General features: G+C 40.7%; 1 protein-coding gene across 1 annotated transcript; it reads left to right on the forward strand.

Annotated features, from left to right (window-relative positions):
• The first annotated feature begins 5 nt into the window (after positions 1 to 5).
• Positions 6 to 26,929, forward strand: abcb7 (ATP-binding cassette, sub-family B (MDR/TAP), member 7). Its single transcript, XM_037780356.1, has 16 exons — positions 6 to 208; positions 3,145 to 3,228; positions 3,312 to 3,389; positions 5,198 to 5,317; positions 8,926 to 9,058; positions 11,573 to 11,841; positions 12,534 to 12,622; positions 12,827 to 12,914; positions 15,812 to 15,986; positions 16,521 to 16,678; positions 18,940 to 19,103; positions 19,263 to 19,392; positions 19,826 to 19,997; positions 22,473 to 22,576; positions 23,252 to 23,359; positions 25,446 to 26,929. The coding sequence occupies exons 1-16, from the start codon at positions 56 to 58 to the stop codon at positions 25,662 to 25,664; spliced, it is 2,244 nt and encodes a 747-aa protein (XP_037636284.1). The 5' UTR covers positions 6 to 55; the 3' UTR covers positions 25,665 to 26,929.

The following is a 26,929-nucleotide window of genomic DNA, read 5'->3' on the forward strand; positions in this document are numbered from 1 at the left end:
TACCCAGCCTCCTTTCCATAGGCCTTCACTAACCGCCTTCCTGCTTTCGGCAAACATGGCGCCGATGTTGGCACCGCCGCTGAAATGCTGCTTTCACTTCCAAAGACGCAAACTAGCGCTTCTCCTTCGACAGACGAGCTCGTATCACGTTTGGAATAAAAGCCGCGGTGAAAAAGGGACGGATTATAAACGTCAAAGTACATATCTGGTGAGTGAGGAGACAAGGAGACAAGGAGAGAGGAGAGAGGACGCAGTGTGTTGTTGGTGTGTGACAGTCAGTCAGCACGCAGAGGGCAGATGTATGGAAAGTGTTTCTAACTAACTTTCAGTGGAGTTATAGTTGGCCAGTTTGTTTTGCAAGAGTGGTTGATGTCATGTCAGTATAATGTTAGCCAACCAGCTGTTAACTAAGCGTTAAAACGACAGCTAACTAACTAACTAGCTGGCTAACTGGCTAATACAGTAGTTGCTGTGGTAACCTTATATTGATCACCATGGTGAATGGTTTACGTCATATTAGGGACTTTGCCCCCTTAGGTTTGGCTGTATGCTAAGTGACATTATAGTCTAACTGTCACTAGTTACCAAGCTAATGTTGTAGCCTGTCAGTCTCAGTCACGTGTTAATGTGCAGACAGTAAATGTTAGATAAGACTGTGTGTTTGTGCCACCCTGGGGACCTAACTGATGTAACATGTTATCACTGTTAACAGTCTTGTTATTGATTGTTTGACAACTTTTACTTTTCAGGAACAAGTCAGCTGCTTCTTTTATATGTACAACTTGCTAAAAAGGGATTCAAGATTCAAGCCCTTCATTGTGTTTGTCTAGTACAACGAAATTAGATTGTGACAATCCCATAGGTGCTAATGAAAAGGTAATACAATAAAAAAAGAGATAGTGCAATAGAAAAGATAATACAATATAAAAATATAATATGTATATTGATGAGATGACAGTTTTGCCAGATTAAAGTTAGGCCAGATTATTGCCCAAATTGTCCATCAGATAATTACAAAATGATTGCACAGCATCATATAATGTAGTCTGATGTAACAGCCCAGCAATACTTCCTATTTTCAACAAGCCTATAATGTTCAGTTTTTGTTGGTTAAACTATTGGTTTACCTTTATATTCATTTTGAAGACTAGGTTTGGGGGGGCTGTTGTTTGTTTTTTTGGACAACCACCAGTTGTTAACTAATAGCTATATCATTTTAGTCCAGTTTGAGCATTTATGATGTAAGCTCAGTTTATGTTTATGTTTATTTATTTTGCACAATTTAAAACTATACAACATAACAAAAAAAAAAAGAAGAATATACAGTGCAGGAAGAGGCAAAAAAACCCACTGGGCTTATCTGAAGCCTCCACCTAGAGACAAGATTAATATAAATAAATAAGATGACTACATAATAGTGATAACAAACAATTAGGACAAGATATATATAATAACAACAATAACAATACAGTAAATATATCAACAAAGACAAGTGTGTGTGTGTGTGTGTGTGTGTGCGCGCTGCGTGGAAGTGTATGGTTAGTGTTTGTGAGGAGGATATTGATTTAAATATCTATAAAGACTTCTGCGCAATCGTAACCAAACAACATTGTGAGTGGGAAAAAATAAAAAACATAAAAACAGATACATGGACAACATGGGGAAAAGCAATTACAAGACAGCAATTAAATGACCCTTTAAGCGACTTTTGAAACATTTGACAGATGAACAGTTTATTGATAGATGTGAAAAGTTACTCCATAATTTGGTTCCCCTAAATCTTATTGAAAATGTACCTCTACTAGTGAGGAATTTAGGAGGTTCACAAACAAATCACACATTTACAATTAATGTATGAAATAATCTGTATGACATTGGTATACATAAATAAATATGTAAGATTACTGTCTCATAACAAATTATGCTTTTCTCTAATGAGTACAAACAGCACAGTATTTGTTTATATAATGTGCTTGGCCATCATAGATAAGAGGATGCGTGTCCTCAAGGAGATAAACTTATCTAATACTTATCTGGTATTGTAATACTCATATCACCAATAAAGATATGTCTTTGTATAAATGTTAGGGATGCACCGGTGCTGGATAGCAAATTCGGCCGATACTGACTTGTATAGCTGGATCGGGTATCAATGACAATGGGTCAGATCTATTTAATTCAGTTCTATGTTTGTATACTATATACAATATACTGTATACCAGAAATTTAATTTCCGTTTAAGTTTTGACCAATTTTTTGCTGCATTAAAAAGGTTTACACTTTTTATTTTTTATATTTTTTTAGTGCACATAAATTTAGTTCACAGTAAATTTATATCTATGTATTTATTTGTTACATTTTGTTTTACAAATTAGGAAAGCAATGTTTAAGTCAAGCCTAATGTTGCCTTACACACAAAAGAATGATCCCAGTCACTTCCACACAGTGAGGCATATAGCTTATTATCAAACACTGGTATCAGATCGGTACTCGGTATCGGCTGATACCCAAAGCCCAGGTATCGGTATCGGGACTGAAAAAATCAGATCGGTGCATCCCTAATAAATGTAGGTCCAACACCAGCTGAGTGTATTTAGCTCAATATGTCTATCTTGCATTATCAGGCACTCAGCCTCTGTAGGCGTGTTAGTAGATCCCTCTTAAACATTGAGTGACTGGGTTTGAATTGAGTTTCACAGGCTCAGGTGATGTAAATGAAAATATTTCTGAAACTCAGAAAGGTTCTGAGCTTGTATTGCTTCAGTTGATAAGCAATACAAGCTTATCACTAATACTGTATTAGTGACACATATTTATTGTGCAAAACAGCTATTGACTCCTCATCTGATCTTAAATATTTGTTCAGAATGTCCCCAACCTTTGTGTAACCTTTAAACCCTGATTTTGGTGACTTAGTACTGTGAGCATTTTGGTGAAAACACATGGGGAAGAAAATGTTTAGTGCTTGATTGTTTGTTTGTATTGGAATTAAAAGTGTTTGCAGTTTATTTGACCTTTTTTGTGGTTAATTTGTTCTCTTACTCCGTATTGTGTTTCAGAGTGTCTCTGAATATTAAAACATCCATAAAAATGAATCAGCAGAAATCAGTCAAATAAGACTCGTGTGTTTCTCATATGTTTCAGCTGAGTTCCCCTCCACACCTACAAACAGCAACATGGAGTACACACAGGAGCGACAACAGTCGGCGGATGCTGGACGCAGTAAAAGTAAGTATGTTTGAAATAATCGTGAATCATGTCTGTTATGAAAATGAAAAGTAGAATAACAATACATGATGTTTTCTTCACAGCATTTGCAGATTACAGACAAAAGAACATGTTGGCATGGAAATGCAGGAGGAAAGCTAAATGCAGATCCAAAAAATGTGGTGAGTACAGTTCCCTCTTTTAGTCTGTGATCATTGAAACCTTTTGTGCTGCTACTTTTAATGACCAATTTTGCCTATGCACACTAAACAAAGATCACATGTGAATTGAAAATAATGCAGTGGACAGTATTGATTCATCTGAAAACGTTTTTCATTAACTGATTCTTAGGGTTATGAATTTTAAAAAATGCTGACAAATATCTTTTCCAAGTTACCAACGCTAAAAGGGATGTCTTTGCTGATGTGTCCTTCAGCCATGTGGGGTTGTTTTTTGTGCCAGTGGAGTCGTATAAGATTTCTAAGACTCCCTTTATACTCTTTCAAATTCTGTACAAAAGTATTCCTTACTCACATAACTGACTGATAACGGTCTAATTGCTGGGGTCAATTTTGGAATCTAAAAATTGGGTTATGGTCCAGAAACGTTTGAAAAAACATTGATTAATTGACTTGTTATTTAAGCACTACAATCTCTTTGTCTTCACATGATCAATGTATGGAACTTTTTTTTACATGCCAAAAGAGACATGGATTGTACCAAAACTTTGTATTATTTCTACTATTATTATTATTATTATTATTATTATTAGTGGTAGTAGTAGTTTGTTTATCATACCTCCACACTGGCCGTTGCAGGAGGCATTATGTTTTCCGGTTGTCTGTCCGTACTATTCTCGAGAACCCAATATCTCAGGAACGCCTTGGTGGTCAAAGGTCAAAAGCCAAGGTCACTGTGACCTCATGTCCGTCCCATTCTCGTGAACGTGATATCGCAGGAATACCATGAGTGAATTTCTTCAAATTTGGCACAAACGTTCACCTGGACTCAAAGATGAACTGATTTGATTTTGGTGGTCAAAGGTCACTGTGACATTCATAAAACACGTCTTTTGGCCAAAACTCAAGAATTCATATGTTAATTATGCTAATTTCACACAAATGTCTAATAGGATAAAATGATGAAGTGATGACATTTTGGGCAGACATGCATTGACTGGTGGAGACCTACAACTGTGAGGTGGTAGTTCTAGTTTTCTATATGTGTTTAGTATATAAATGAACAGTCTTTACTCGTGTTCTGTGCAAATTCTGAAAGCTGAGTCAGAATTTAACTGTAATAAAGTTTTATTATACGTTAACTAGTCTCCTTCACGTGTGTATATATAGTACAGGGACCTCAGTAGTGCATTCAACTGTTAATGTTAATCCTCTCTTTGCAATGTCACATACTGCTTCATTGTATTTGATTAAAGGCAGGTGTTGGGCACAATTTCCCTGTAATTTGCTCGGAGGCTCTGCCATACAGCAGCGCTGTAACATGGTGCCACCATATTGAGTGGATTAGAGGAATTACTGCATATTCTTTGGCCTGCGGAGAGTCCCTGTGGCAGGTGTGCCGTGGAGCGTGTGTAAACAGCCATGTTGGCACCGGTGGGCTCTCAAACTCAGCTGGGATGACAGCCCAGGTGTCTCCTGGGAATTGTAGTGTCAGACTGGACCCCCAGGTCCACCTGGAGACTCTGCTGTTGTTGCTGCTCCCAGATCTCCCAACAGACTCCCACTGACATTTGATGTTCCAAGTGTCTGCCCAGAGAGCCATCTTGAGGTTATTATGATTGTCTCACTGAAATCAGAAGGCAAGTTAGTTGCCAATATTGGCAAACATAAAGTAGGTTAGGAAGTTAACGTTGTAGTATAGTAGTGTAGTAAATTCTATTTTGCTCATTCGACTGTATCTTACAGGACAGACTCAAACTAAAGGTATTATGATCTAAGAAAAGGTTTTGCTTTTGTTTTCTTCTCCACAGCTAAATGAGGTGAATTCAGCCCAGATCCTGTCTGCAATGCTGTCGTACGTGTGGCCAAAGAATAGACCAGACCTTCGGGCCCGTGTTGCCATCTCTCTGGGCCTGCTCGCTGGAGCCAAGGTAGGTTTACTGACAATGTCATGGGTACTAAAGAGGAGTTAATTCCTATTTACTTCTCTTTGTTATTTTTTGTTGCTAATTGGATCTACATACCCCACAACTGAAGATATTTTTATTCAAAGTCCAGCCACCTAACATTGAGGAAGAGGCTCCAGTCCTTTTTTCATTTTTGGTGACACTGAGTCTTACTTCCGCTTTCAGCTTTGTTGATTCCTTCCACCCTAAATCTGTCTAACAATAGCTAATGCTCTTCCTGATTACATTAGGACCCGTTTTCTCTCAAATAAAACTTAGTCAAGCTGTAAGACTGAAACAAGATGTTTTTAAAAGATATACTCAGTTAAAAGCTTGTTGTTTCACAGGTTCAGCTTAAATGTTCTTCTCTCTTCTTTATTAGAAGTACATCATAATATTTAAATAGCGTTTAATAGAGAATATATCCATTTTAAAACCGCTAAGATAAGAGAAAAACAGCAAATATTGTATCTCACAACATGATCAGAAAGTGATTAAGAAAAAATAGAGATAATAAAAATAATAACAACCCCCCAAAAATGTTGCTATTGTTCTTTAAGACATCATCAGGAACAAATATTGCTCACAGCTGACTGTGTCTATGCCACTGATGATTTCCCTGATGCTTGTGACAGTGTTATAGGTAAAAAAAAACAATGTGGACTTCTCTGTGTGAAATGATTGTGGGCAGTGCTGCCATTAGCTAAGTTGATGCCATGTTGGCCATCACTAGCTTTGTGGTAACTTGAATAACGTACTCCCCACATTCTCCAGCTTTCACTCATCATCCATTTCCACAGTTTTAAAGTCCTTCTTGCATGCTGCTTCTCATTTTAATTTGTCCCTGATTTGCAGGAAAGTGCAAAAGTGATGCATCATAGAGAAATGGAAACTATTGAAAATAGTGATGAATAGTAATTATTCCTCAGATAAAAGGTACAGAGATCCAGAGATGGGCCCTTACATTGAAGCAGCCGAGCCTTTTCATAGTGAATCAGTAAAATACAGTGGAAGAGAGAAGTGACAATTCAAGGTTACTGCTGACGTCAAATAAACCCACAAGATTATTAAATGTCAGATCATCTTTTGAAGTTACTACAAAGAACATTTAACTGGTAATGAAACAGTTTCAATTTAATACTGATGCCTCTATATGACCTACATAAACAAACGAGACCATCAGCGAGAAGATTGGTTATTTCTATATAGTTATTCTTAATGCCTGTCATTGGGTCCGATCCCTTGCGACATCAGACCAAACGATTTACGGCATGCAGGTTCACCAGAAAGTCCTTCAGCTCAAACTCCAGTGGCATGTCATTGTAGTTTGCCGGGTTTGCATTCTGGTAAGATGCTCTGAAGTCCAACAGCTGAGAGTTGGCTGCTCACACAGCATTGCATTCATGACCTACAGCAATGGTGGAAAATAAACAAACAATGACAATTTGTAAAAGTAAAAAAAGATTAAAGCCTCACTATTTTGCAGTTATACAGTTTAAGACATATAACACAATTTTGAATATTTCATTGTCTTTTATTGACATAAAGAATAGTGGATGGTACATTTGAGGTATCCACTAGTCACACCAGGACATAAATCAGTCATCTGGTCTCTATTTTCAACACCTTTTGTCTTATTTCTAAGCGCACTGTTTGAAACTCACCGTTCAAAGTTACTATTGGAATATATCTCATGTCAATAAGTGTAAACTGCCAATTTATTCAGGTTAGTTGAGATTTGTGATCACTGCACAGAATAGCCAGCGTTTCTAGCTGAAGAGAAACCAGCAGGGTTGAACATTTCATTAGTCTGTTGTCATCGCTGCCACATGATGGTTTCTGAAGTGCTGTACTGTACTAGCTGTGACTCTTTCAGGATCAACCATCACCCTTAATCGTGGCTGAGACTCTGTTACACTGTCACTGACTCTGTACACTGTAATATCCTTTTAGTGCTGGCTGATGCCAAAAAAACAGCCAAGCATTGGTCTATTTTAAAAAAAGATTTGCAATCAAAAATATCTCCGTACTAAATCAAATACCGTCTCTCATTTGATGACCAAGACATATAGGTTCACCACAGGTTGTTACACTGCGTAAAAAAACCTGGGTAAAACTAAAAATGACAGACTTTTAAAATAACTTTTAAATAATTAATTGCCAGCTTCAATCAGTGCATGATGTATTTCCTCTTCCTTTTGTTGATGGTCTCTAATTTACACCCTGGAAAACAATCACAAAATCACAGCTCCTAAATAAGCATGTACCACTGCCGCTCAGCAGGTCTGAGTGTGCGTGCGAAGGAGGAGAGAACACACACAACATGCAATCCAATCTCCTCCTCCTATTTTCCTGCTTGGCTGGAGCTAGCCTCGTTTTCTGCAGTCTGTCTGTTTGAACCAAAACCACCAGCAGTGTGGAGGCAATTTTTAAATCAGCTGAATAATTATGTGGTTACAGTGCATCACACCCCTGCACTCCACTATATCAGTGACATTTTCATCTCAAATAACTGATTATATAGAAGCTCTTGTTTCCGTCGAACTCAAATGAAGCCCTCTCGGCCTGTGGGTCATACTATAAGCTTAGGCTAATTCTTGATAGCCTGAAGCCTCTTCTCTCCTCTACTTGACACAATATCTCTATTATGGGATGACATATCGCCAGGTACAGATTGACATGGCGTTGATTTAATCTCCAGTTGGCCATTAATGGATTAAAAGAGCACATCCAGTCTTATCATGTATTAGTGGTAAAATTGAGGACGTTTTGGCCTCGTGATAATAGGCTCAGGCTATTTTTCACGTGTGTCATGTTCTGTTGTCCTGGTAGCAAAGATATTGTCTTTCCTTGAGGGGGGTTAGAGGACTTCTATTGTCTGAGTATAATACCCAAGTGTATAAAGCGAGAACCGTGGGGATGTAGCTTTTGCGGTATAAAATGGTGCATTATCCTTTTACATTAGCAGGGTCGAGGCGGGTTTATTTTTTATACTCTATTTTAATATAATTACTACTACTTTTATTTTATCAAAATTATATCATGCAGAATTTGACAGGAGTAAAGGAACAAAAAGAAAAGTATAACAGAAAAGCCCTCCCCCCTGTTAGAGGTTGAGAGGTTCAAATAAAATGGATTTCAAATGAAAATACTCTGCTGTGTTCTCTGGCTGTCCTAATGCGCGGCGGACCGCCTTGCCTGAGTCACACAGCTGTCCCTGTGCTTTTAATTAGCCCTAATAACCATTTCAATTCCATTAGCAGGAAGCACCAGCTACCTCAGCAGCACCAGCACAACCAGTCAGGAAGAATACGCACTCACACAGCACACCATACATGCATATAGATTTGTGAATGCACCTGTATGTTGGATTTACTGCCTAACAATCGTGGAAATCATCTTTCTAAGCACATACATACCTAAATGCATTCATATGCACACAGAGAGGTACTACAGAGGACAAGAATAATGTCACAGGACTATATTGAGCATATGTCTGTCTAATTGGCTATATGAAACTATTTACCCCTCTCTTTTTTTTTTTTTTCTCCTCCCCTCTGAATGTTTCCTTCCCCCTTCTCTGCCTCTCCCAGATGACCAATGTGACGGTGCCCTTCATGTTTAAGTATGCAGTGGACGAGCTTAACCAGATGTCGGGACACATGCTGCACCTGAATGACGCGCCAAGCACCGTGGCTACCATGGCAACGGCCATGCTGATTGGCTGTGAGTCCCCGACTTGCATTGCGCTGGCAGGTGCCGCGCTCATCAGAGGGGGGACTGTGGGACTGCCTATTATCTACCGGCTGACCTTTCCCAACACATTCATATCAATGCCGCCCCGCAACCCTCCCGCTCCCCCTCACATTATTTACATTACGTGCTCCGTTCCGCGTCTTGAGTTCACTTCTGTCAGTCCACTCGGCCCTCTCATGAGCGCCAACGACTTTGCAGTGTGATACCTGTGTGCTCCCAATGCAAACAGAGCTGGATACATTTTCTAAAGCAGCGGGGTAGAAATTGCTAATGTCTTTTACAAAGTGGTTAGATATTTTTTTGTGTTATGCAAAGGCCAAGGATGTTTCTTTTACTTCATCCTTTGAGAGCACTACTTTTTTCTCTCTTTGTCCAAATGGCACCTGTGAATACAAGAGGGGTCAGATTGGTGAAATGTAGTGCGAATGTGAAGTTCCTTCCTGCTTAGAGTATATTTTTTCTCAGAGTTGCTGATGAAGAGCAAAAATAAATAAATATAGTGAACCTGACACCCACTGCAAGTCACTCTGGCCTTGAGTGAGATCAGCTTGGATGCAATGTACACTTAGCCCTGTAGCCACTTATTTTAATGAGCCCACTTAGGTCTTGCACACTAATGCTGCCTGTCGAATAATTGGAGCACATGAACAGGACTCCAGACAGGACGAATTAAGATGACGAGGAAGAATGAAGGGGATGCTCTTAAAGAAAGGAATTGTATTTTTTTGTTCCCTCTTTGCGACACTCGAGGCCCGGTACTCGGAGCCCGCGGTGACGGGTGTAATTTGGCTGAAAAGGTTGCACAGTGCTCATCCTACCTTGTCAGATGTGGACACGTTCATTAGGTGAGCATTCCTATTTAACGCCACATTACAGCCCCGTGAAGACCGGCAGACAGAGCGATTATTACCCTGACTTTGGTCTCGACGGACAAGTCGTGTATTCACACAAGTCGGTGAAATCGCCACAAGAAGGCCACATGCCATTCAAACACACACACTATTAATTTGTGACAGTCATGCCAGCCATCTGCTTGTATAACAGTTTTTGAATAAGGGATCAAATAATTGACTTCCTTGGAATTAGATTGCTGATTTTATTGAACTGAAACTCTTACAGAACTGCTTTGGTTTTTGCTGCACATCAGGTAGCTTCCAGGTCCCATATTGTAAAAAGTGACATTTTCATTGCTTTTATATTATAAAAGTTTAAGTTCTATATACTGTAAATACTGTGCAAGTATCAAAACGATTAATCCACAGAGAAATACACACAGCCCTTATTTAGAAACTGAGCGCTTGAAACAAGCCGTCAGGATTTCTGTCCATGAAAATGAGCATGATCTGTCCCCTTTAAAAACTCCTAAAATATGCAATAATAAAAAAAAAATACCTTAAAGGTATAATGTGTAGGACTTGGCTGCATCTAGTGGTGTGATTGCAGATTGCAACCAACTGATTATCACTCCGCTCACTCGTCCCTTTCCAAGACTGTTTTAACGTGAGCCGCCGAGTGCAATACCATGGTAACGCCGTTCGCCTCGCTCAGAAGCCATCCTTACCATCAGACACTACCATATAACACTACTTTAGGAGCAACAGAAGTCAGACGGCGGCTGGCAGTACCACAGTTTTGCACGTTTCACAAGCATTGGTGTTTGGTTTGTCCGTTCTGTGCTACTGTGGAAACATGGCGGACTCCGTGAAGAGAACCCGCTCCCTATGTAGATATGAAGGGCTCATTCTAAGCTAATGAAAACACAACGATTAGTTTCAGGTGATTATACACTAATGAGAACATAGTTATAAATATTATATTCCATTTCCGCAAATAAATCCCCTGAAAACGTTTCACACTGTTCCTTTAAAGAAAGGCCATGTTGCTTGCATCATACTGATCAGCCAGACAAAAGTCTAGACTCAGACAGTGGTGAAATCAGTCAACTCAACTCAGTCACATCTTTCTATGACACTCTTATTAATACCGCCTCCCCCTCTTCTAGTGTTCTGCTCACACATGTAGCCTGCTCCCTGCCACACACACAATGAAACACACTTGTGTACACTCACATACCCCCCCCCTCCTCTCAGTCTGCAGTGTGCTGGCCTGCCATGGTAGTGAGGCTTCAGACAGCATCCTGCTCTGTAATTACAGCGGCTGCTGCTGTAGCCCTGCAGTACTTTGCAGACCAGAGATGATATGGAAAAACCTGCCCCGGCCACCTCTCACAAGCCTTCACTTTAGAGCAGTTGACAAGCCTCTACCCTCTCTATCCTCAGCTGTCTCAATACTGCATTACAGTACATCTTACGAGACAGGAAAGGCTGGGGTCGCATTCTTGTTTTGCTGCCTCATATCACGTTAGAGCTACATAACAGTCCTCAGTGTTTTAGGATGATGCTGATAGCGCCCAGCCCCTCTGTTTGAACCTCCCAGCTTTTCACAGCAGGTGTGCTAAACTCTCCGTCTCCTCCGCTATCCCAGATGGCGCGTCCCGGGCTTGTGCAGCCCTCTTCAACGAGCTGAGGAACACTGTGTTCGGCAAGGTGGCCCAGAGCTCCATCCGACGCATCGCCAAGAACGTCTTCCTCCACCTGCACAATCTGGATCTGAGTTTCCATCTCAGCCGCCAGACGGGAGCGCTGTCCAAGGCCATCGACCGCGGCACACGGGGCATCTCATTTGTCCTCAGTGCAATCGTCTTCAATCTAGGTCCCACGATCTTCGAGATGGGCCTCGTCAGTGCCATTTTGGTGAGTCTCACGGTGACATCCACGCACACAGATAATAATGTCAATCATAAGCTTCGGCATTATTGAAAGATGCTACCAGGAGCACTGCTTACAAATTTTCTGTCTTTTATTTCTTGTTGCTGTTACTGATTCAGCTCTTAATGTTAGCACAGGACCTTCCATCACCTTGACACTCTTCACAGCAGATTGTCCGGAAATTAATTTCGGGGATATTGTCTCATTTACATTCTAAATGGAATATGAATCCCCATGAACTTTTGGTGTCAACACAGAGCCCATTAGCGTCGATGATGAATCCCAAAGCTTTGTAGCAGCTTAATGTCCTCCTGTGGAGTATGCCCTGAACAGATGCCCCCCTCCTTGGCCACCACTGAAAGAACGGCTTGTCTATAGCTTGGTGCTATTATTCCTCTCTGGACCATAATGTCTGCTTGCCTGTAATGAGGGCAGACTCCATTGCCCAAATAGCTAACGCATTAGCACGATTACTTCTTGTAGTTTCCCCTCCATTTGTAACACTCAATTTCATAGTGGAATGGTCAAAAACAGTGCGTTCTCCGAACGCCTTGTGACGCCATCGTCTGAGTCCGGCGGTCTGAAGTGGTCGCTTGACTTTTTAATCACGAAAACTGTCGAGTCACAGCTTGTAAAGGATGCTTTGTTTTTGTCTGTGCTTTTTTTCTCTTCTGCAGTATTACAAGTGTGGAGGACATTTTGCAGCAGTGTCCTTGGGTACCTTATCAGCATACACCCTCTTCACCATTCTCATCACTCAGTGGAGGTAACAATGAGGATGTTTGTACTAGTCCTGTGTCTGGCTCTACTTCAATTCGTTATTTTATTGTTAATGTTTGTTATTGCCTCGAAAAAGATTCAGTAAATAGTTCTGTGGCTCTCTGTGCTGACGGTAAAAACATTCACTCGTAGGCTGAAATGTGTACTTAAGAAAGTGCTTATGTCATTGTGCACATGTCTCTGCACACAGGACTCAGTTCCGGATAGAAATGAACAAAGCAGACAATGAAGCCGGAAATGCAGCTATTGATTCCCTCCTTAACTATGAGACTGTGAAGGTAAGACCCCCCCCACACACTCTTCTTTCAGCTCCTCCTCATCCCCACCACCCTCCCTTCATCAATCCTTCCCTTTTATCTCCTCCTTGGTCGTCTTTTTCTTCTATTCACTTAAGCCAGACGTAAACAAATATTTACTCGTCTGTGATAATAGTGTTTCACTGGATTGCCACTGTCAGAATTTGCCTTTTAATCAAAGACAAGCTCTCTCTAACTCTCTCTCCATCTTTCTGTCTCTCTTTTCTCGGACTCCAACCACTTTCACGCACAAACTCCTTATCATAGCAAGTACAAGATAAAAGTCAAGTTTACCTTTCTGAGTGAGAGGAGTGGAATTTATGGCTTAAAGGACTGAGGGTGGAAAGTCCAATCTCTACTATAGGTTTACTTGAAGGTTATCATATCTCTCCAGTTATTATAGAGCAGTGTCACATCAACGTGGAACCTGTTGTGAGATTTCAAATGTTCATATGCTGTAATATGATTCTTGTCATCTACAAGTTGATTAATCTACAATAAGATGCTGATTTAGCATTCACACTATTGTTCTCCCACAAATTAAATAATAAGTAGCTACTAGGCCTGTCACAATAACTACTTTTATTGAACGATATATTGTCCCAGAAAGAATTGTGATAGACGTCATTTTAAGACCATTTTATGCCACAGATATAATGATAATATAATAGCATAATAATGCAAGTGCACCCTTTCAAAGAGCAATGAACTTTTAATTCTTAAGAATAATCAACCATTGGAATTGGAATGTGAAAATATTAAAATATTCTAAATAAATAAAACCACACCGCCAAAACAATAAATAAAATATACTCTCGGGCTCTGTTAACAAAAATGTGCAATGTCTTCGCAATGTCCAAGTCTTATAATGAGAATAATAAGGGCAAACCCTGCTTTTTATTTTGGCTAAAATGTTGGTGACATTCTTATGTAAACAAACACGCATGTAAACACAACGGGCAATATTGAGGTCAGTAAAAACGATCAAGGTCATGTCCACGTAATGTACGACAATTCGATAATGTTTATTATCGGGTAGAGCTGCAACGATTAATCAATTAGTTGTCATATATGAAATTAATCGGCAACTATTTTGATAATCGATTAATCGGTTTGAGTCATTTTTAAATATACATTTTAAAAAAGTCTCTGGTTCCAGCTTCTTAAATGTGAATATGTGAATTTCTTTACTCCTCTTTGACAGTAAACTTAATATCTTTGAGTTGTGGACAAAACAAGACATTTGAGCACGTCATCTTGGGCTTTTGGAAACACTGATTGCCATTTTTCCGGCATTTTCTGACATTTTATAAACCAAGCAACTAATCGATTAATGGAGAAAATAATCGTCAGATGAATCGACAATGAAAATAATCGTTATTTGCAGCCCTATTATCGCGACAGGCCTAGTTACTACAAACAATGAGATATTTAGGACTGGACATTCAGGACTATTTTCCTGGTTTAGTCAATGACCCAAATAGTGTCTCTGTTATAGTTTTGGACTGGAAGTGTGTGCCACAGTAGGCTGTATTTTGAATAGAAATGACTGCTGAGAGCCAGGGTAGTTTATGGGTGAGTGTGCTCTCAGGCACCTGACTGATGTGATGTGATGCGGATGTAAACATTGCTTTATACTTTTCTCAGTGGCATGGTTATCCTGTCATCTTTTGCTGTTTTAAGCCTCTTTCTAGGTACCCTCATTGTGCATAGGACACATACAAACATAATCACCACCCAGTTTTCGGGTGCTTTGTTAGGCTGTTCTATATATATATTTTTGTACCCATGTTATTTTCTTTGCTGTATTATTTTGCGTCCTGTTTTTCTTAACGTTTTGTTCTGTGTTATTTTGTGTCATCTATGCCAATGCGGCCGGATTTAGCATCACTCTGAGCTGTGAGTGTGCATATGTAATTAGATCTCCGCCCACTCAGAAATCCGTTCCACTTTCACAAAGGGCTGGATGGGAACCTGAACGCGGTGCCTTGCACTGCTTCTGTTTGTCCTCCATGTGCTACTTTCTTCCCTCTCTCTCTCTGATTTCCTGCATTTCCCTATATGCAAATCAGTGGCAAGTCGGTAGCAGCACAGCACCACTGCCGTTAGCGAGAGAAGCAAATCGCCCACTTAACCAGAGCAGAGGAACAATAGTGCAAACTAAACAAACAGCAATATTAGGTAATTGGCAGCAGAGTTGAGGAGGGTCGCTGTTATGATCATGGCGTAGTTTTATGTGCTGAATTTAAGAGATGTGCTAGTGGCTGATTCATGAGGGTTTTTTTTTTCCTCTAAATGATAGCTGTATGTCTTAATCAAAATTAGTGCTGCTTGTGTGGTGTAACACTTAAAGAGCTATCTGTGCTGTGGTGGTAGGTGTCTGTGTAAGTGCCAATGATGAATACTCTGCAGCGATTCTTGTTTAAATTGCGAGTGATGTTTAGGCTTTCCTCACAATTATAATTGCCTAATATTTTATAAACTGTTATTTTGCCATAATCCCTATCCTCTGCCAAAGCTGCTACGCTGAGCAGGCTTTGGATTTTGTTCTACCACCCTCCACATCCTTTAAGATCAGTGGGGTGGAGATGATGATACAGAGACATGAAAAAGTGCTTTAGAGGCCAACTGAGACCCAGACTACGCCCAGAGCGGTCACCGAGAACAAATGCAGCCTTGAGGCAAGCTGCTCTAAAGTGTCTATCTGCCCGACACTGCTCTCCATGCTTCCTTAAACTTTAACCTTAACCATATTTCGTGTCTCTCTCGCTCTCTTTCTCTCTCTCTCAACTTTTCCTTTTGTGAATCCTTTTTGCTGTCTCCGTGCCCTGTGCTCCCTCCTCTCCTCACACTCTGCATGTTTCTCATCTCGGCTGCAGTACTTCAACAATGAGAAGTACGAAGCTGAAAAGTACGACAGCTACCTGAAGATCTATGAGTCATCCTCTTTAAAAACCACGTCCACGCTCGCCGTGCTCAACTTTGGCCAGAGTGCCATCTTCAGTGTCGGCCTCGCTACCATCATGGTGCTGGCCAGCAAGGGCATTGCGGCAGGTGAGTGTGTGTGTGTGTGTGTGTGTGTGTGTGTGTGTGTGTGTCCAATTTTTGGAAAATCAATCTCTCAAGATCTATAAACCATGAAAAAAAATGATAAAGGTGCAAAATAAATCACCTGATCTGATTTTATCTCTTTATGCCCATGATCTGTGTCCACAGCACAATAGAAAGAAATGTGCTTTTGGAAATAAAAAAACCTTAAAAAAAACCACCTCAAAACAAAATCAGATGGACAGAAAAATGACAAGTAAAACTCAGGCTGAACTGGATAATAGAAACTAAATGAGAACAAAGCACAGCAAGCATGGAAAAGTGGCATGAATAGGAAATAAAACAGCCTTGATGCAGAAAATGAAATCACAGCGGGTGGAGATAGATTCAGACTGTAACATGCTTTGTCTACTTTCACAACTTGAAAGAAGAAATGGCTCGAGTGTTATTTTTTCAGATCTTGTACCCAAAGACACATACATGATACAATAGAGCTGGATTATTTGCATGTCTGTAAGTCCTTCTGTTGCTGTGGTGTAGGTACGATGACCGTGGGAGACCTGGTGATGGTGAACGGCCTGCTCTTCCAGCTCTCCCTCCCCCTCAACTTCCTGGGCACAGTGTACAGAGAGACCCGGCAGGCCCTAATAGACATGAACACTCTTTTCACCCTGCTCAGCATCGACACCAAGATCAAGGTAACCTGTCGGCCTGACATGCACTTCTCCGCATTGCAGTCGTAAATTGCAAAATGTGTGTTTTTAAAATTATTTCTTCCTATAACAAGAGAGAGCAGTAGCGAATACAGAGTTCAATATTAAATCTGAAAAACTCGATTTAAGCCGAGACTTTTTCTCCAACAGCAGCACATAACGTGTTAAAAAGAAAAGTGGTAAAAAGATGTTAACGCAGGACTGAGTTATTCTTGGCCGCATGACATACCTAACCTATCCACATGTGCTGTAAAAAATGATAGGTTGTAGTCAAACATAGTAATTACATGCTTGATGTGACTCAGATGCTTCCTCGTCTATTGCCACTTGTAAAGCATGACATTACTCGCTGGTCGGGATGTTAATGCAAATTGCAGCAGACCTATTTATTGGTAATTTATTCAGAGCATTAACTAGTTGTGATCAGTAGCCTTTTTAATTGGTGCACACAAAATTCTGACTGATTTTGTAGTGTGTAAAAAAGCTGCTTTTGGCCCTGTTTACCAACATTAACAGTTTTTCTTTGTCTCAATTGTGAAGTTCAAAGATGTTTTTGAAACCGTTTTATTTGAGTAGTTTTGTTTTGCGTTCCAGAGGGATATGATCTGAACAAAATGATCACTGACTTAAAATAATGATGTGATGAGTTTTGTTTTTGTTCTGTTTGTGCAGATCTTCTGCTCGTGCAGATCTTCTGCTCAATCATTGATAGTGCTTATTCCCCCACTGTTTAGAAGACCTAATGATGCACACCTATTTGAACCTCCTGTGGTTCATTTTTGCCTCCATTTCATTCATATTTTTGAAAACTAAAGCCACCCATTTGTGCACGGAGTCTTGCCCTAAAGAGCTGTGCTCTTCAACGTCCCTATTTCCACTGCCCACTAGGGCGGCAACTGACGATTAAATTCAGTTTTGATCAATCTACCAATTATTTTCCTGATTAATCAATTAATCGTTTTGTCTATGAAATATAGAAAATAGTGAAAACAATGCTAATCATAATTTCAAAGAACCCAAGGTGATGCATTCAAATTGCTTGTTTTATACAGACAATAGTCCAAAACCCAAAGATATTCACTATACTATGATATATGACAAATAAAAACACCAAATCCTTACATTTGAGAAGCTGAAACCAACACATTTTTGGCATTTTTTTCATACAGAAATGACAAATGATTATTAAAATAGTTGCTAAAATATCAGTTCTAGTGCCAAGAAACATGTGCTGCCCTTTATACGGGGTTGTGACACTACATAGTGTTATCAGTGTTGAATTGTCAATTTGTGAACTCGCCTTAAAAACACACAGAAATACAAAGTCATATTCAAAAGTACATCCTTTCTTTAACTTTAAACATGGCTAAAACTGTTACGATTTTCGACATGTTGGTCCTCTTCAATGTCATAGCTATCAGTTGTTTTTGTGAGACAATTCAGACATTTCATTGCATTTATCTTTTTTTTTTTAACACAACATGACAGCCCATCTTGCGTCAGAAGAGCACATTTAAGTGCAAATGTGCGCTTGCTGCCTAACAATATGAATGCCATTCCCGTCTCAGGCTCGTAATTATAGTGGGAGAAATGAATCTGTCCAGTTATTTTTCACTCATCAGTAATACTCCTCTCCATTGTGATTCCCTGTGGAATGGCACTGCCCAGCAGGCCATTACTGTCTGAATGCTTTCTCTTTTTTGTGGAACACACTGGCCTATTATGTAGATGTAAAATAATTTAAAACACCCCCTTACTTGAAACTGCTCCACTAAATAAAAAAATAAATGATTTTGGCTTTTTTCCCATGTTGGGGGTGTGTGAAATTATCATTTGTTTATACTAATGGACTGTGCGTTATTTGTGCTAACTGGCTGAGGTGGATTGTGGGTGATTATGTTGTTATTAGAGAGTATAGAAACGGAGCAGAGCAGGCTTTTACTCTCAGGGCAAGGACGGTGCTTTATTCACTGCTGACCTTGGCTGCATCTCAGCTCTATGGCTCAGCTCAGTATGTACCGAAAGTTTTTCACGCCTATTGATCCTCCAGTTACCGTGAAGGGCAGCGTCTGAAGATTCAGTTGAAACGACCTCTGGAATTTGCTGTGAATGTCTCTGCTTTATGCAGCACATGTTGGCTCTGAGCTCCTTTACAAGGTGTTGGAGTAACGTTGCATCATGCCGTGTGCCAGTGGCTGTTCTGTCTCCGTTTCGTCTGTCTCAACCCTCTGATGGTTTTTCTCTAGGAGAAGGATCTCGCCCCGGTATTAGCCATCACACCGCAGGAGGCCACAATCCGCTTCGAGGACGTCTATTTCGAATACCTGGAGGGCCAGAAAGTCTTAAACGGAGTGTCCTTCGAAGTGCCTGCTGGGAAGAAGGTGGCTATAGTTGGTGGCAGCGGGTCAGGGTAGGTCACCTTTCATAGAAGTGTCAAACCTTCAGCCAGGTGTGTGTGATCTCATTTGTATGTGCAGACAGTGTTATCATCAGATATCATCAGTAGACTGTGGGGGGTGCAGCTCACAGATGGAATGATGCTGACGATTGGTTCCACGTCTGGTTTCAGGAAGAGCACCATTGTGCGGCTGTTGTTCCGCTTCTTTGAGCCCCAGCGGGGGAACGTCTACATAGCGGGGCAGAATATCCGAGACATCAGCCTTGACAGCCTGAGGAAGTCTTTGGGGGTCGTACCTCAGGTATGACACGCACCCACACAATAAAATAAACAATAAAAAGTCATTTTATCGACACCACGTAGATTTGTTTTTCACTATTTGGAATAAAACAAAATGTGTGTTTTGACATTTTCAATAGTAAATGTAATATATTTGAGTTATTACTGATGATTATATACAACAAGGGGGCAGCATAGAACAAAGTAACATTAGTAGTTAACAACAGCATTAGAAATGAGCTGAATTCAGTCAGGTTTTCACTGCAGTGAGCTCAGAGGCTGATCTGAACAGATGGTACATGAACAGTATTTTTGTCATTTGCGTTCGTTCTCTTTCTCCCTCCTACCCTCGTCTTTGTATCTGCAGTCCTCTCTTTCTGTCTCTGCTGCAATAAAAATATTCTCTGAAGCCTCATTTTTTTTCCTCTTAACTGTGTTGTTGTTGTTGTCGTCAGGATGCCGTTCTGTTCCACAACACCATCTTCTACAACATGCAGTACGGGAACATCAACGCCACACCAGAGGAGGTGTACCAAGTGGCACGTCTAGCAGGCATCCATGATGCTATCCTCAGGATGCCCCACGGCTATGACACCCAGGTTGGGGAGCGGGGCCTCAAGCTGTCAGGTTTGCTGCACCATTATGACTTCTGTTTAAATATGGTCTCTCCTCTGCAGAAACAAGTAAAAGAGCTGTGTGTTTTGTATATTTCCCTGGATGGTATACTAAGTTACAACATATAAAACCCAGAAATTATTCAAATCACATCATCATCACGTTTACTTGTCACCTACACAATCATACACAGTACAACGTGTAGTGAAATTCATGTGTGCCTCGCTACAGGGCAACCAACAAATAGAAAAATAGAGTAGAATAAAAAAAGTAAAATATTTTACAAAGGGGCATTAAACAATATAACAGTATGTTTCAGAGAAATGAAACAATATAGCCGGTGAATACTGTATAACATTATGCAATGTATGGCAGGCAGGTGAATGAATTATAATTAGGTGAAAGCAACTGGTTCAGGAGCCGGGTGGCCTGAGGGAAGAAACTCCTGGAGTGGATTAATCTGTCGATTCTCTTTTTAATATGAATTGTTGAGTCTATAAAACAAAACATGATTAATTTTCAATGATGTACAAAAGAGAGAAAAGCAGAAAATGCTGCACATTTGAGAAGGCGGGACCAGACAATGTTCTGCAGTTTGTTTCTTTCTTTTTTATTAAAATTGTTGCAGATTAATCAACCAATAATTTTAGCTCTAATATAATATTGACATTGTGATATGAGGTATGATTTTTGGTATAGTATTATCAGCGTATGGCTTGAATGTTTAGTTTTTCTGGTGCTTTAGAGAATTCAAATCTGACCTTATATAACTGTTAAACCTACATTATATATTATATGATCATGAAATAGTCCAAAATATTGTGTCATTATTGATCTTCAAGTATTGAGTTTAAATGTTTTATGTGTGATTGTGTTAGTTTTGTACAGCTCAACATTTGAAGGTACATTTTGTAAACATGGTCATTTCTATACAGTTACTAGAGGAAATGAAGCAAAGTACAGGAGCCTAAATCTTCCATACACCATTCTTAGATAGTGGTACTGGGAAGTCAGCATCGCCCGGTTCCCTCGACGAAAAGCCAATAGGATTTTTCCATTGAGTGTTTGGATTATTGCAGAAAATAAGCTCTGTGGCAAACAAACGTTTATGATAGTTACATGTTTTGTTCAGTAAGATAATCTTCACGAATAAACACCACTTTTATATTTTTCGAGGTGTGAATGCAAATGCCAGAAGTAAAAAGCTAACGTTAGGCTATAAACAAACTACACCACGGTCGCATGAGCGTGAATAAACACAATGAGGCTGTGAAGGCGGACGAGTCGGCGTGATGACGTTTAGTAGTCTCATTTAGCCACTTGTTAGCAACCGACTTTTTAAAAGACGTAAAAAGCTTCAAAATTCATCAGTGGGATATTTACTGACGTATTTTATATCGTAGAACAAAACATTAAAGCTTGTGTTAACCACAGAGCTTACTTCAGGCATCTAACTAAAAGCCCATTCAAAAAACGCATTGAGATGAGGGAACTGGAAGTGCTAAAACACTAACTCATTTCCAGGTTTTAGGACTCATTCCTGTAGCACTCTATCCCCCATCTGCTGCCAAGAATATACAGTATATTAGGAAGGCTGTTGCCATGTAGTATGCTTTGAGAAATAAATATGACTGAGAGACTCCAAAATGCTGTGAGGAATTGTTAAGTTTGCACAGCTCTAAATTTATATTAAAATGTTTGCCTAACTGTTGCAGTTCAAAATTACTTTTAAGACTTTATTATGAACTGTTGTTTTGTAAAAGAAGGTGATAATTAAACTTCTTTTAATAATTAAATCTGACCTTATTTTATGAGATTCATTAAGAGACTTCATTTGCAGCTGCACCATTGTTGTTTTGTTGTCCTCTTCTGTGTAGTGTAGTGGGTGAACTTGTTTAATGGCACGTTGCCTTATTTGATCTGCAGCGATAGCACACGACTGTGTAGTATTTGGCTGCTAGCATCACTCTGCAACTCATTTAGCCCACGTTAACACACAGTGTTTAACACACGCAGTGTGTGAGCACTTTCACTCAACATTCAAGATGCAATTACTGGCAGCACAGATTTCTTTATGTGGAGTGACTGAGTGAGTGAGAGAACGGACAAAATAAAGACATGACTAACTTCTCATTAATTTCACTGTACGTGACAGCTGCCAATGAGTTTGTTGGGGGAGGAGGGGGCAGTCTGGGCTGCTGTTCTCCACTGCCAGCAATATTTATATCTGCCGAACGCCGCTTGCTTTCAAGAGGCCACACTCGGCTCATATGTAATAAAGGCCGAGTCAGACACAGTGGGAGAAATCTTTGTGTCCCGCTGATTTTTCCTCACAATTAAATGAAAGTCTGCTTTAGCAGCCCTCCGTTTGAGGTAATTATCTGATGAGAAGGGCCACAGAGAGACCTGCTGTATCCTCACATATTTCAAACCTTTTGGCTTTGGCCCGGTTTGCTTTTATTTATGACATCTGTTGTTTTGTTTCAGGAGGGGAGAAGCAACGTGTCGCCATCGCCCGTGCAATACTGAAGAATCCGCCCATCCTCCTGTATGACGAAGCAACATCCTCCCTCGACTCCATCACAGAAGAGGTGGGCACGCTGACAGACACGGGCGCGCATACCTAACACAGCCACAAATGCCCGTTGTCTGCTGCACGTACAAGTCGACACCTCGCCGTGCCTGCATATACAACATTTAGCAGAACAAACACCCACTCAGTCACCTGCTGTAGGTGCACAATAATTCAGCTCACTCCCGCGTCACGTACCTGCTGTGACATACCCTACACACACACACACACACACACACACACACACACACACACACCACCCCCATGTTCTCCCCTGCCACCTGCCACTGTTTTCTCCTATTTAATCTCCAGCTCAGCTTAAACCCCACAGTCTTTGTAAATGTTACATTTAATGAGAAAGTTCAGCACGCCCTCTCTGAACTTCAGGAAAAAGAGTGGGGCAGTAGATGTGGCTGTTAATTGAGATTTTTCTGCTGCTTCTCATCACGATGGTGTTTTAAAATTATCATATGTAAACAAAGAAAGAAAAGCATATTCAGGTGGATGTCGCTGAGCAACATTCTGTTGACTTAGCTTCTCTTTCAAATCAAAGTTTGGGAGTACATTTCATATATATCTTTTCATTCACGCAACTTTTTCCATTATTGCAAAAACCTATTTATTCTTTTGGCGTAGGGGATACTCTTGTAAATCTGAATAGTGTGATTAAGTTTTTGTCTTTGTGTGCCTCCAGAACATTCTGACTTCAATGAAGGAGATGGTGAAGGACAGGACATCAGTGTTCATCGCCCACAGGCTCTCCACAATCGTAGACGCAGACGAGATTATAGTGCTCAGCGAGGTAAGAACTCATCCACTTATTTCTTACTTGATCTCATACCTTCGCTGATTAACATTTCCAGTTGTAATGTCAGGTTCATGAAAAAGCAAATAATACGATGGTTCAGAGTTTCCGAGTAAAAACATGCGCTGTGTTAATTGCCAGTCCAATTAGCATTTGAAGGGAAGGATGATGACCTGCACTCAGCGTGACCTGCAGCGCACTGGATCTGCCAGAAACAAGAATTTAGCGAGCAGCCTCTCATTTATTTTGAGTTACCTTTCTACAATGTACGTGATGAAAACATGCTTTGTTTGGCTTTTCTCATTAACTTCAACAACAACAGGACACTGTTGGTAAAAGTGAATGTATTATTTTCTCCATAAGGGCTCATTAAAGCAGTCAGACTCGACTGGCTGTTTTGGTCAGATGGCGTGTCTTGTTTGTCTCGGTGACTAATAATGTATGGGCCAGCTTCCCAGACACTGATGAGGCCTCCTCCGGGACTAAACATGTCTTTTAAAGGAGATGGCCATTCAAATGGTTTCAGTTTTAGGTCAGATGTTTAAGTCAGGTTAAAGGTGCCGTGGAGACACAGAGTATATCTTAAAAATGTGGAGACTGTGAATCTTTTTGGTCCTTTGTCACTGTATTGTGCATCAGAGAAATATCCAAAATGCTGCACTACGTAACGAGTTGACACACCGTAAAGCACCAAAAGACACCGTGTGAAGTCAGTTATTATCTGGAAAGTAAGAGTTAACATGAAATGTAACAAAGATGAAGTGACATTTTTCCACCAGTGCTACAGTCAGTCAGATAGGATAAAATGAGGAGAGGTTTCTTTGAACTGCGGCGAGTGAGCATGTGTCGTTCCATGTTTCCAGAGTCAGATGGCAGGGATCAGAGGGTCGTGGCGAGGAGGCATGTTTGCGTGTGATGTCGCCATGCCGTTTGCTGGTGGTGTCACCAGCAGAGGACTGCCTGGGGTGCTCATTAAAATAACGAGCGGAAGCAGTCACGTGCTCATCTTGGGTGCACTAAAGATGATGCCAACACCCCTGCATGCTCATGGGAGGTGGGGGAAGGGGGTGCCTTCGTTTGTGTTTGACTGTGTGGGAGGGATGTGTGTGTTTGTTGCGTGTGGATGCTGCGTGTGTCTGCGAGTTCGTTTTTCTTTTTTTTTTGCTAGAGGAATTGCAACAGTTGTTGGGGAGGCGGCAGGGATTCTAGGGGGGAGCTGACTCTCCGCAGAGAGTGTGGTCAGTGTTGTGTGGTCATGACGAGATGCTAACTATCTATAGGACTCTGTGTTCATGGCCTCTTCATTTTAACGGCATGCATACTTACCAACCTGAGACCTCAAAAATAGGGAGGATTTAGAAATCAAATTGGGGAGTCTGGGGGAGGAAAAATTACGTTTCAGAGACTTTGTTTCCTGCATTCTGGTGACTTGTAAAGAATAAGTACACTGCAACTGCATTATTATGTTAAATAATTCACCCCTCTTACATAAACTTGTGTGAATCTCTGGCATAAACTAACATTCATCAGTTTTCATTCCTTCATTTTTTTGCTCCTGTTTCTTTCTCTTTGTACTCTCCATTTCTCACTCACTCACTGAAGGCACTTGACACAACACGACAACGGCACCACTCTGCTCTGAAACCCATTATTTCCAGTGGCTTGCGCCGCGCCATGGCGGCTTTTTGCTGTTTCGGGCAAAGCCCAACTTTGGGCGCTGCACGCTGTGATGTGCGCTGAAGGCTGAACCCAGCGGCGAGCGCCGAGTTGTCGCGAGCATCTCTCTTCTGCCAGGAAATGACATTAGGTGTAGCTGTATTGTCATCTGGGTGGAAACAGTAGGGCTTATACACACTGTACAGTGCCAAAAACAGGTTGTGATAACGAAAAGTTTAAAAAAATGTATGAAAATTCGTCATAAAATCAGGAGAAATTTGGGAGAATTGTGACCCCTGGAGGCAACTGGGAGAGGACAATGAAAAATGTGACTCTCCCGGTAAAATCAAGGTTTGCAAGTATGACTTCATGTGTGCTGCACAACTTGCATTGGCAAGTTTAGGTCTCATGTTTTTTTCTCTGCCAGGGTAAAGTGGCAGAGCGAGGCGACCACCAATCCCTCCTCAACACCCCCGGCAGCTTGTACGCAGACCTGTGGAACACCCAGAACAGTAAAGCCCTCAACATCAACGCAAGCTCGACCAAGCCGCCGGCCGAGCGCCTGTCCCAGAAGGAGGAGGAGAGGAAAAAGTTGCAGGAGGAGATCGTCAACAGTGTTAAGGGCTGTGGGAACTGCTCCTGTTGAGAGAAGTGGCCTCCTCCACGTCTCTACATCCCCTCACAGACAGCCTACACTGGAATCCCTGGTCCGTGCAGTATTTGGGAGGGAGCGGAGGTAGGGGTACATCCCCACTCTCCACTCAAGCCAAGCCTCCACCCATGTGACTATCCCTCCTCCTCCTCCTCGTATGAATAAAGGCCACTGCTCGCCAAAGTGAAGGAGGAGGAGCAGAACAGGGAGCAAGTGTGTTTAGCGCTGGCTGTTGTCCAGAGATAGAGCTTCTATGCCAGTTGTCTCAGCTGAAGCCAAGCATAAGAGACCTCGTATATCACATACGTGTGTGTAAGACATCTGTTAGTCAACATGGCTGCCCCCCCCCTCCTCCTCATTTTTGACATCAGGTTTATTGACATCTTCCATTGCACTGGAAACAGATGAGAGTACACGTAATGACTTGCATATGCCTTGATGTTGACACAAAATTTGTGTTGATTTAATTTTCTAAATTATTACTCAACCTATAGTTTGCTTTTTTTTTTTACATTAAGGATGTGCACTTATTACAATTTATTCTGCGATTAGATGTACTGAATTACAAGGATTGTTTTGCAGTATGTGTAGGTTTGAATAACACTATTTCATTTAGGCATTCAGTCATAATGCACATTGCCCGTGACATTTTTTTAATGCGCGTTCTAAAAATATAAAATTTGGCAGATAATCAAGTCGTCTTGATTCGACTCGGCATAATATGGATGTTTGGACTCATGAACATGCAAAATAGCTCCCCAGTGAATTAGCAGTATGTCACAGTCACATTCGTGTAAATATAACACTCTGAGAATGACGAGAAGCAACCCTTATAAATCATGAATGGATTTCACCACAATGGGAGCCACATGAAGAGGCAACGACTTGAAAGTCTCCTCTGGGAACATTCGTATCATTTAGCCTTAGTTGACGGGCCTCTTGTAATGAAAAGTTATTCAGAGAGTTTTAACAGTGCTAAGACAGCTTTTTGGATTGTATGACCAGAGACTTCTTCCTGAAGGTTATATGTAAATGTTAATATTTAAATACTGACAGTACACATATGTCCTCATTTTCTGAGGGCTGTTTTGGCTGTGATATGCACATTTTGTTAGGAACCTTTATTATGTTATTGTATCTATAAATAAAATGATTAGTCCTGTACACAATTGTGAAGCCTGTTTCATAGTATTCAGGACTATATTGACTGTGTACACTGCAGATATTATAATAATAAATGTTGGCTTTTGTCTAAATAA

The sequence above is a fragment of the Sebastes umbrosus genome, chromosome 9 (assembly GCF_015220745.1).
Source record: "Sebastes umbrosus isolate fSebUmb1 chromosome 9, fSebUmb1.pri, whole genome shotgun sequence".
NCBI lineage: Eukaryota > Metazoa > Chordata > Actinopteri > Perciformes > Sebastidae > Sebastes > Sebastes umbrosus.

Bases quoted from the DNA above. Each gene is read 5' to 3' on its own strand.
- abcb7 (XM_037780356.1), top strand. From the start codon at position 56: ATGGCGCCGATGTTGGCACCGCCGCTGAAATGCTGCTTTCACTTCCAA. The intron at 209-3,144 runs GTGAGTGAGGAG...CATATGTTTCAG, and splicing joins AACGTCAAAGTACATATCTG to CTGAGTTCCCCTCCACACCT. The intron at 3,229-3,311 runs GTAAGTATGTTT...TTTTCTTCACAG, and splicing joins GGATGCTGGACGCAGTAAAA to CATTTGCAGATTACAGACAA.